Source organism: Thamnophis sirtalis, unplaced genomic scaffold (assembly GCF_051295495.1).
Source record: "Thamnophis sirtalis isolate CommonGarterSnake01/CBP01778 unplaced genomic scaffold, rThaSir2_p1.2 scaffold_11, whole genome shotgun sequence".
Lineage (NCBI taxonomy): Eukaryota > Metazoa > Chordata > Lepidosauria > Squamata > Natricidae > Thamnophis > Thamnophis sirtalis.
The window spans coordinates 65,445,904-65,458,397 of record NW_028261391.1 but is presented as its reverse complement, the minus strand read 5'-3'; the positions used below and the strand labels follow the sequence as shown (position 1 = coordinate 65,458,397).

Sequence of the window (12,494 nt, the reverse complement as noted above, 5' to 3'; positions counted from 1 at the left end):
GATTCGGAGACTAATAGGTAGCCAGTGCAGCTCGTGGAGGATAAGTGTAACGTGGGTGTACCTTGGTGCACCCACAATCGCTCACGCGGCTGCATTCTGGACTAATTGGAGTCTTCGAACACTCTTCAAGGGCAGCCCCATGTAGAGCGCGTAATGATGAGCGCATAATGATGATTATAATGATGATTAAATATTATCACCAATATTGTAATGACTGACACAGATATAATTGGGTGTTGTTTACTCTGAGAATCAGTTGCCACGATAAAATATAAGAGAACTGTACAGAAAATCCCACAAACACATACTTATTTAGCTATATGTGCATGTGCACAGAACATGCGTCTGGTGTGCAAAATTTTTGCGTGCACCGGACCGGCACACCAGACACAGGCTCTGTGCAAGTGCAGAGCTATTTGCACAAAAATAGGTCTGCCCATGCGCAAAATGTTTTTAAAAGGGGGAAATTTAAATTTGTGCAACTACAACTGTTCTGCACATTCACAGAATCAAAAATCAAGAAGGCGGACGCATAGGAGAACTGGTTTGGGGGCGTGGCAGGCCTAGGTTGCTGCCGGTTCCAGAGACCCAGGCCCCCAAATTACTACCGGTTTGGCTGGCTGTTGCCCACTGGTGGCAACTACAGTGCCCTGGCTGGAACAGACCCTGAAGACACACAGTGTGGCAAACCAAGACCAGAAAGTCCCTTCTCCATGATTTTCTGCAGCATCTGTGTTGTGGCCCGACAGGAGCCATTGGAGCTGCCGCCAGACTCAAGATAGAATCAAGATCAGGTGAAGTGTTAATACCACTTTATGATGCCTTGGTAAGGTCACACTTGGAATACTGCATCCAGTTTTGGTCACCACGATGTAGAAAAGATGTGGAGACTCTAGAAAGAGTGCAGAGAAGAGCAACAAAGAGGATTAGGGGACTGGAGACTAAAACATATGAAGAACGGTTGCAAGAACTAGGTAGGTCTAGTTTAATGAAAAGAAGGACCAGGGGAGACATGATAGCAGTGTTCCAATATCTCAGGGGTTGCCACAAAGAAGAGGGAGTCAAGCTATTCTCCAAGGCACCTGAGGGTAGAACAAGAAGCAATGGGTGGAAACTAATCAAGGAGAGAAGCAACTTAGAACTGAGAGGAGAAATTTCCTGACAGTGAGAACAATTAATCAGTGGAACAGAAGTTGCCTCCAGAAGTTGTGAATGCCCCAACACTGGAAGTTGTTAAGGAGATGTTGGATAGCCATTTGTTTGAAACGGTAAAGGGTTTCCTGCCTAGGCAAGGGGTTGGACTAGAAGCCCTCCAAGATTCCTTCCAACTCTGCTATTGTATTATTGTATAAATTGAGTGCCAGATCACAAAGAATAACCAGCACAATAAAATATTTGTGAATTATTTGAGTTCATTGAAACAAAAGCAAAAGTACTCTCTGGACATTGGAAGAGGGTGCTGAATTCAATGCTGTCTTTAAATCCATGAAACCAATAGTGGTGATGGTCAAAAAAACGTATTTATTACAGTAGTTGATACAAGACTATACAATAATTGATTGTTGATTTCCCCAGTTGAACCCAGCTAGTTTCTCAGCCAAAGTCCATACTGGATCGTCCTGTGACGATCCCTCGGGATGGAAGGATTATTCCTTTAGACATTTCACCAAGAAATGTCAGCAAGTTTTCCTGCTGATCTCCCAGTTTTTAGTCTGTTGCTTTCTGGATGTCCTCTGGCAAGCAGGCTAGAGACATGACAGTAAGATTATTCAAGACTTACATGGTAGCTTTGATTATTTTGTCCTTAGCCCTAAGGCATACAACATCTTAAACGCTTTTATGGATACTTTCGAGACCCATCATAATTTCTTGGTATAGTTCCCTTCTAAGATCTTCTATGTTGTCATCCAAATTAAGGGGGACTTAGCTGTAGAGTTACTTCATCAGTCATCTGTACCACTCTTCCCTTTTCATTTCTTTTAGTTTAGTAGTTGGATACAGAGGCCTCTTCACCTAATGAGGCAGAGACAATTTTAAACAGTATTTGAAGCTTCTTATCAGATCACTTTATCTAGCTCTCAGCTATTATCAGCATCATAGCAAAGCAGTAGATAAAAATATAATTAATGGAAAGTAGCAAAGTAAAAATCGTGGCTCCTAGATGTTTATATCAAATTTGCCCCAAAGGATCTGTGTTGTGGCCCGGCAGGAGCCGTTGGAGCTGCCGCCAGACTCTGACAGCGAGGGGTCTTATGAGTCGGCCCTGGAGGAGGTGGAGGACCCTGGACAGGGTGCCGAGCAGGGCGCGGAGAGACTGGTTGGTCACCAGGTGGTGCCTGAGCCTTGGATCAGAGGGAGTGATCCAGAAAACACTTGTGAGTTGTTTCGGGATGCACGCCGTCGAAGGGCTACTCGGCGGCAAGAACAACTGCGTAATTATAGGAGATGATTACGCTCAGTTGTTGCTTATTAAGATCCTCTCCTGATTATAAAAGAGACTGCTTGTGCTACGCCCTTTTGGAGAAGTCAACGTTCACGTTAAGGACTAACCAGAAACCAACTTGGCAGGCTGGATTGCTGCCAGAGTTTGTGTGCATTGCTGCCAAGCTTTGTAGGACTTGCTGCCAGAGTGCTTATCTCTTTGTTTATGTGGCTTGCAGCCAACGAGAGTTTGACTGATTAAAAGAAACCTTTTTTATTTACGTGGGTTTTGCCTTTAGTTCCTGGATGAAGAAGGGGTGTCAGAATAGATCTGGATGGCCCAGACTTCTAGAAAAATGTTGTATGGATAAATAAGTCAAAAATGAAACTTTTCTGGGTATTTCCATGAAAGAAATGTCAAACAACAAAAGCTGGTGCTATTTGTTCACTCAGACTATATAAATACACCACAGGTGGGTTCCTACCAGTTCGCACCACTTCGGTAGAACCGGTTCGTCAAATCTACCGAACCGGTTAGAAGAGGTTCCACCAGTGGACCCGGAAAGCAGGCCGCACCTACAGAAGAGGTTCCAAAAAATTTTGAAACCCACCACACACACACACACACACACACACACACACACAGATTCACACAGAGAGAGAAAGAGAAAGAAAGGAAGAAAGAAAGAAAGAAAAAAAGAAAGAAAGAAAAAGTGAGAGAGAGATGAAAGAAAAAAAGGAAAAAGGGACAGAGAGACAAAAGGAAGGAAAGAGAGAGAGAGAGAGAGAGAACACGTGGCTGGCAAGCCACTCCCACCAGGTCACATGGCCACTCCCACAAAGGAGGCCACACCCAAAGAGTAGGTTCGAAATTTTTTTGAAACCCACCACTGAAATACACGCGCGCGCACATACACACACATACTCTTATACATATACATCAGTAGTGGTTTCCTACCAGTTTGGACTAGTTTGGCCAAATCGGTAGTGGTTTGGCAGCCTGGGTTGCTGGAACCGGCAACAACCCATATCTGCCATGCCCTGAACCGGTTCTCCTGGAGGTGCCATAGGCTTCACCATCTTGCTTTTGGCTTCTGTGCATACGCAGAACAATTTTTATTGATCTGCGCGTGCATGCGCGGCGCAGCCATGAGCAAACCAGCAGTAGTGCCTGCCAGAACCTACCCCTGATATATACATCAATATGTACATATTAGTAGATGCAGATGAAGTTTTGGTAAAATATATAAGAGCCGAGGTGGCGCAGTGGTTAAATGCAGGCTACTTCAGCTGATTGCAGTTCTGCAGTTCGGCTGTTCAAATCTCACCGGCTCAGGGTTGACTCAGCCTTCCATCCTTCCGAGGTGGGTAAAATGAGGACCCGGATTGTTGTTGGGGGCAATATGCTGACTCTGTAAACCGCTTAGAGAGGGCTGGAAGCCCTATGAAGCGGTATATAAGTCTAACTGCTATTGCTATTGCTATAGTGGCACAGATAGCAAAAATAGCAAGAATTTCAAAAATATTAAAGCTAAAAAAATGTTCAGGAAACTATATTTCTTAGTCCATACTGACCCACAACATCTCTTGTGTCCTGGTGAAGAATGGACATGTGGAGAAATGGTCTGTTGCATTTAGTGTGAGAACAAGTATGAACAAAGGTTCATTACTGAGCACAATGTGGTTTGTTTGTTTGTTTAATTTGACTTATTTATTTATTATGTATTTATTAATAAAATGTATAGGCCGCCCAATCCCGAAGGACTCCGGGCGGCTTACAAAAAGAAAAAGGGATAATGAAAAGAAACAAATTTAAAATTACCACACATGCATTCGTTCTGATTGGGGCTGGACCTCAACAATGAGGTCAACAGCCCCAGGCCTGCCGGAATAGCCAGGTTTTAACAGCTTTCCTGAAGGCCATGAGAGTGGGTAAGGTCCGGATCTCTGGGGGTAGTTCATTCCAAAGGGTCGGAGCAGCCACAGAGAAGGCTCTCCTCCGGGGAGCCGCCAGCCGACATTCTCTGGCTGACGGCGTCTGAAGGAGACCTAATCTGTGGGATCTCAACCGTAGGGAGGTATGTGGCAGTAGGCGGTCTCACAGGTACGCTGGCCCTAAGCCATGTAGGGCTTTAAAGGTAATAACCAACACCTTGAATTGCGTCTGGAGACCAATTGGTAGCCAATTGACTTAGTGTGTTATAGGATCCAAAGTGATTTGTCACTGTAGTCTATTTAGTTATTCAACCATAATTAAGTAAATTTAGAGCGGTGTGTGAAGCGCTGTGAAAATTGTTATTTTATACCAACTTAGAAATGGGTGGTAGGAAATTCCGGTTAAAAAGTGTGACAAATCTTAACTATTGGAGTGTCAAGTTCTGATGGCTGATAGGAAGTAAGATAAGCATTCATTCTGTTTCAGCAAGTTTAAAATCTGCTAGCAATCTTTCACAAATCATTTTCACTTTGCCTCTTCAAGTAGCAAAAGAGAGAAAGAGAGAGACAAGGCTTTCTGCTTCAGTTTATCTGGTAGAACTATGATAAATGGGTTTCCTAAAAAAAACACATCACAGCTGGTTTCCTTAAGTATCTTTCTGAAGGTTTCTTAGTCTGTGCATTTCTTTTAAACCACTATTTTAGCTTTCCCTAACCTGACATTCTCCAATATGTTAATCAGGAATGGCATTCTGGCTACTAAGAGTTATAGTCCGTTTACATCTGGATGTTGGCAGGCTGGGAAAGGCTGTACAGGGATCATCAATTCTCCTTATTTATATATGAATACAACTTGAACGATAATAACATTGTGGTATTATAAGAAACCAGACATATGGGTTGCAGGGACACAAAGCTAGTAACAAATTATTGTGTTACTGAAACCTAAAAGCCATTTGAAAGAGATGGTGTGAAGACTTGTTTACAAATCCAAGTTCTCTCTTCTGTAAAAAAAAAATGCTATTCTCTGTTTTTATTTATTATTTTGATTTATATCCCATCCCATTTCAAAAATCTTTACATCAGTAAGATTCTTTCCCACGAAAACTTAGTTTAGGCAGTTTCAGAAGGCACATACAAAAAAGAATGACATTATAAATGTTACTAGATACCAATTGATTGATTGAATAAATTTGAGTTCACCGACAAAAGGGCGAACGACAAAACCGCGCCTGACTAAACCGCGGTGACAAAACCGTGTGTTCTAAAGCGCTCTGACGAATGAGCGCTGAATCGCGGCGACAACAGCGCAGCGACAGAAGCGCGCTGTAAAACTAAACCTAACCCTAAACCTAAATCTAACCCTAAATGTAACGTTAACCCTAACCCTAAATATAACGCTAACCGTAACGCTAACCCTAAACCTAACCCTAAACCTAACCCTAAACCTAACCCTAAACCTAACCCTAAACCTAACCCTAAACCTAACCCTAAACCTAACCCTAAACCTAACCCTAAACCTAACCCTAAACCTAACCCTAAACCTAACCCTAAACCTAACCCTAAACCTAACCCTAAACCTAACCCTTACCTTAAGTTAAATCGCTGTCGACGCGCTGTTGTAAAGTGCCCTTCTGTCTCGCGCTGTTGTCAGCGCGTTGATGACGTTGCGGTTTTAGCGACACAGTTTAGTCGGGCACGGTTTTGTCGTTCGCCCTTTTGTCGGATCACGTAAATTTATACAGCTACCTATCTTACTGAAGGTGACTCTGGGTAGTACACAACAAATAGCCAGATATTTTATATTTGCATAATATATACTTGCATATTTGAGCTACAGAGAACGACTCCTTATCAGCCAGCCAGGGTGGGAGGTATATACTTAAAGTCACAACCCCTGGTATGCCCAAGTATGGGAGGAAGGTCACACTTCCACTCTCTGTCATTAGGTTAAATGGTTAACTCCCTGCCTGGGAGGCAATGGAGCACAGGTTCGATTCCCAAACTTGGGTATGGCTAGCTGATGAGAGCTAAATAGCTTGAAATAGATCTATACTAGTCTCCCTTTATTTATTTATCAGCATAAATATAACAAATGTAACAAAAAAAAGGCAACAGTAAAAAATATTGGGTTTCTGTCTGGATGGTCTCTTGTGACGAGCCTAATGACAGAGAGTGGAAGTGTGACCTTCCTCCCATACTTGGGCATACCAGGGGTTGTGACTTTAAGTATATACCTCCCACCCTGGCTGGCTGATATATATATTATATTTGCATTTATATATATATATATATATATATATATATATATATATATATATATATATATATATATATATATATATATATATATATATATATATATATATATATATATATATATATATACACACACACACACACACATACATACATACATACGTGTGTAGACCATAACTGATCCCAAAATAGGCCATAACTGATCCCAAAATGAGACATTTGTAAGTGCCACAGTTCTTGAGTAACTCAATGTACTTGTTAAGTTAGTAACGTGGTTCTTAACTGAATCTGGCTTCCCCATTGATTTTGTTTGTCAGAAGGTGACAAAAAGTAATCATATGACCCTGGGACACTGCAACCATCCTAAATATGAGTCAGTTGCCAAGCATCTGAATTTTGATCCTGTGGCCATGGGCATACCACAACGGTCATAAAAATGGTCATATGTCCCTTTTTTCAGTGTCTAAATGAACGGTTGTAAGGGGACTACTAATGTTTGTGTGAGATACATATATGCGCGCATGCACACACAGACACACACACAGACACACACACACACACACACACACAGAGAGAGAGAGAGAGAGAGAGAGAGAGAGAGAGAGATTTTTCATCAATGCACTAGCAATGACTAACAAGTCAAGACAATTTTTTGCATATTCTTACTTGCTAAATGCCTATTAGTTGGGGGGTCTGGGCAACCAGTGGTGATTGCTGGCTAACCACCTCACCAAGCAAGAGATATCAGATGTGATTAAGATATACAGTATCTATAGAGATTTCTCAGGAGAAAGAGGAATCTTTACTCCAAATGCAAGGAATCTTTCTCCTTTCCATTACCAGAACCAGCTCTCATTGGAAAGGTTTAAATAGGATGAATTAAAAAGGGACTGAGAATATACACATATTTTCTATAAAAGTGGCACCATAAATTTCTGCTAATACCAAGTGATTGAAGAATGGGAATAAGGCCTTTCGGTTATATAACCTTGTATTAAGATTGACAATGAAAGAATTAAGTAACACAGGAATGTAATTTATTAATTTATTTTATTTGACCTCAATACTAATTTGCTCCAATGAGCACTCTGTAGCTCATAGCATAAAACAAAACAAACCTATTTTTTTTAAACAAAAATACATCTAATAGTAGCAAAATGGCTGATCTCCTCAATAGCAACAAACATACGCACCCAGCAACAGGTTCCTAGAATTCTAGCGCAACAATTAGGTCTTCAAATCCCTTTGGAATGCCTTCCAGAGGGAAACCACCTATATTTCAGGAGGAACCTTATACCAGCCATCTGGTAACATGATCGAGAATGTAAATGCATGCTTCTGGGATCCCAATAGATGGCAGTTCTTGGGGCTTGAATAAATACTTCTCCAGGGATCTGAATATCCTAAAAGTCACTTGACCTTCTCGAGTGCTTCCAAAGGGTTCACCGACAAATGCGCGCTCGACAAAAGCGCACCGTCGAAATCGCGGCGAGAAAACCGCGAGGTCGAAATCGCGCCGATGAATGAGTGCAGAAGCGCGCTGACAACAGCGCGCCAACAAAAGCGCACCTTCAACAACAAATAATAACAACCTAATAACCCTAACCCTAATCCTAACCCTAACCTTAATCCTAACCCTAACCCTAAACCTAACCCTAAACCTAACCCTGAACCTAACCCTAACCCTAACCCTAAACCTAAACCTAAACCTAAACCTAACCCTGAACCTAACCCTAAATCTAACCCTAAACCTAACCCTAAACCTAGCCCTGAACCTAACCCTAAACCTAACACTGAACCTAACCCTAAATCTAACCCTAAACCTAACCCTAAACCTAGCCCTGAACCTAACCCTAAACCTAACACTGAACCTAACCCTAAACCTAACCCTAAACCTAACCTTGAACCTAACCCTGAACCTAACCCTAAACCTAACACTGAACCTAACCCTAAACCTAACCTTGAACCTAACCCTGAACCTAACCCTGACCCTAACCCTTACCTTAACTTAAATCACGCTTTTGTGGGCGCAGTTTTGTCGGCACGTGGGTGCGTTTATGATGTCGCGGTTTTCTCGCTGCGGTTTTGTCGGCGCACTTTTGTCATGCGCGCATTTGTCGGGTCACGCTTCCAAAGTTCTGTTTTGGGTACACTAGTTTGAAGGAAATTCCAGCAAGAAACATAGGGCAATATTCTGAAAAACCAGTGTTGGAAGTACATACAAAGTCCTGGTTTCCTTTCTCTCAGGAATCCCAGAAAATGGAGCATTAAAATTGGGCCTTTATTTTAAAACTCACCCTTCATTTGATTGTGGAAAGCTTTGGACTGGAGAATGTGGTGGGGAATAGAGAGACGTATGCTAGGCTGAGAAGCCAAATAGCAATCCAGAAAAAGGCAATGAAAAACTATTTTTAGATTCATTGCTCAGAAAGCCACATGGCTACGACCAAGTAGGCACCAGGAGTCGAGCTGACTTCAAAGGGGTTGTTAGTTTCTATAGCTTGAGTAAATTTCTGGATCTTTTTTATAATTCATCAACTAAAATGTCCAACTTTTAACCATTTAAGAATAGCTAAAACAAAAGCTTGCTTCTTTTCCTTCTCCTCATTGAGAATTAAATCCTCTCAATTTCTTGTTTCAGTAATAAATGTATATCTGTATATGGAAGCCATTTGTTGGATAACCACTAGAAAGATGAGATATTAATGTTCTCATAAATAAATCATATATATCTGTAGTAGATAAGACACTTTCCCACCACTGTTATGCTTTCTATCCTATAAAGAGACCATATATTTGTAGGTTTCAGCTGTTGGAGATAAACCACAAGATAATCCTTTCATGCTCTGTGACATCAAAAAAAAAATTAGATAAATGTTTTTTGGAATAGAATACTGGAGTAGACAGATTTAATGGGCTTCTTATAACCATTGCAGGGAAAGTGAGAGAGAGAGAGAAAAAGAAATATTGCAGCCATGTGACTCAAAGTTCTAATAGTTATAGTTTGCAAGCCTGAATGAAAAGAATTGGCCAGAAATATATTCACACATTTTATCCTCCTCAGCATGTCTCATCAGAAAAAATACAGCTGCTGCATAATCTACACAAATACATTTATTTTTCTTTTTTTAAAAGATTTTTATTAACAAACATGTAAAATACACACACACAAAAATTAGACATAAACCACATTTATACAATACAGTGCGAACAGGAACTTCCTGTTTTTTATATTAGCAATCATCAATCGATATCGCTCACCTTATATTATTTCCCCTCCTACTGTATTTCATTTAGATTTCACCATTCTTAACCCTCTTATTTTACTCATAACTATTATTTTGAGTGTTGTTATATTCCTTCGTTGATTTTTGTTTCTTTCCTCCATCCACCTATACCATTTATTTCATATCTGGTAGAATTCTGATTCTTTCTTTCCCTGGATTTCTTTAGTTAGTTTAGTTAGTTTATCCACTTCGGCACAATCCATAATCTTTCTTATTATTTCATCTTCATTTGGGATTAATTTGTTTTTCCATTTCTGGGCAAAGGCAATCCTTGCCGCTGTAAGTATATGTAGTATTAAATACTGGATTTCTTTTTTTGTCAAATACGTTTATTTTTCATTCAGCAATCAAGAAAGCACATCTAACAGGCTAAAGAAAAGTTCTTATTTTTTTTCTGTGATTTGTATTTAGCTAATTAATAGTATTACTATTCATACTGTTTAAATGTTTTGTAAGAGAAAATATTTTAATAAGCTTTAAAATATTGTTCTATCAAAACATTTGATCACTGGGAATTCAGCCTCAGTAGAAATCATACCCAAGCTTTTAAATTGCCAGCCAACCCTTACTACCCTTCCGGCCTTCCGTAAAGTATTATTCCTATATCTATACTGATATGTTTCTAAACTGTACATTTCATATTTCTATTATTTATCCATTGATACCAGTTTTCCCAAACCGTATAATATTCTGAGTCTTCCTTGTCCCTTAGCTCCAATGTCAGTTTATCCATCTCTGCACAATCAAGAATCTTTTGTATTATCAAGCAGTCTGCCGGCTTGTGATTGCTTAATGCAGCTCAGATGGTATTATATTAAGGAATAACATGGTTTGATGGTTTGGGTATAATTTGTTGTATGATCCCAGCAAATTGTAATCTATTTAATAAACCATATTTAACCAAACCATGGTTTGATGGTTGAGTATGAAATTTAAATTCCATCACAGTTTATTCTAAAAGCTGGAACAAAATATTTCTTGCTGCAGTCATTTGGGTAGACACAGAGAGAGAGAGAGAGACACTCGCATACCCTTAAGAATATGAATATAATTATAGTTCCAAAATTTAAGTAGTTATATTAAAAAATAAGATTTATCTGGGTGAATAGCTATTCCAATGACAATGTATTCTTTAATTTTATTTTACTTCTAAGGGACTGCGATGAATATTGCTAATCATCTTGTGATTTCAGAGATGTAGCAATAGCAATAGCAATTAGACTTACATACCGCTTCATAGGGCTTTCAGCCCTCTCTAAGCGGTTTACAGAGTCAGCATATCGCCCCCAACAACAATCCGGGTCCTCATTTTACCCACCTCGGAAGGATGGAAGGCTGAGTCAACCCTGAGCCGGTGAGATTTGAACAGCCGAACTGCAGAACTGCAGTCAGCTGAAGTAGCCTGCAGTGCTGCATTTAACCACTGCGCCACCTCGGCTCTATCAATGTGGGCAGAGCTGCCTGTTTGCCTTTTGGAAGGAAGTGGGAGGAGAGTTTTAAAAGCATAATCCAAGAATTTCCCTCTTCTACGTTCTCTCTTCCCTGCCAAGATTCTACTTTCTTGCATACTTCATACGGATTCCATATTTTTGCCTCTCTTTTAGGCGCTAAACCTGCTCCTGAGATATGCTTTCAGAGAGTCAATTCCGCAGGAGATCCATATGGAAACTGTGGCAAGGATTCCAAAAGCACTTTTGCCAAATGTGAACCCAGGTACAAGCTGTGCATTTTGTCTGAAACAAAAATAATTAAGGTAAAGGTAAAGGTTCCCCTCGCATACATGTGCTAGTCCTTTCCGACTCTAGGGGGCGGTGCTCATCTCCGTTTCAAAGCCAAAGGGCCAGTGCTGTCCGAAAGACATCTCCGTGCTCATGTGGCCAGCATGACTAAATGGCGAAGGCGCACGGAACGCTGTTACCTTCCCACCAAAGGTGGTCCCTATTTTTCTACTTGCATTTTTGACGTGCTTTCGAACTGCTAGATTGGCAGAAGCTGGAACAAGTAACAGGAGCTCACTCCGTTACACAGCGCCAAGGATTCAAATCATTGAAACGCTGACCTTTCTGATTGACAAACTCAGTGTCCTAGCCACTGAGCCACAGTGACCTTAAAAAATTGGTTCCACCACAAAACCGTGTTCGACTAAAGCGCACTCGACGAAACCGTGTAGCTGACGTCATCACAGCGTGACAACAGCGCGGAGAAAAAAGCACGCTGTAAACGCTAAACCTAAAATTAACCCCTAAACCTAAACCTAACCCCTCTAAACCTAATCCTAAACCTAACCCTAAACCTAACCCTTAACCTAACCCTAAACCTAACCCTAAACCTAATCCTAACCCTTAACCTAACCCTAAACCTAAACCTAACCCTAAACCTAACCCTTACCTTAACTTGAATCGGCTTGCTTTCAAAGCGCTATTTAAAGCGCCCTTCTTTCTCCGCGCTCGCTGTTGTCGCCCTGCTGATGACGTCAGTGACGCAGTTTAATCGGGCGCGCTTTAGTCGAGTGCGGTTTTGTCGTGCCACGAAAAAATTCAATTCAATTCAATTTATTAGCCGCCCAATCCCGGAGGACTCCAGGCGGCTTAC

General features: G+C 40.9%; 1 protein-coding gene across 1 annotated transcript in view; it reads left to right on the top strand.

The window, feature by feature from the left end:
* Positions 1-12,494, top strand: part of ADAM12 (ADAM metallopeptidase domain 12) — a 319,094-nt gene that overhangs the window by 261,976 nt on the left and 44,624 nt on the right. Inside the window, exon 15 of the mRNA XM_087725973.1 lies at positions 11,507-11,615. Within this exon, the coding sequence (XP_087582099.1) occupies positions 11,507-11,615 (109 nt within the window). The remainder of the gene's footprint in view (positions 1-11,506; positions 11,616-12,494) is intronic.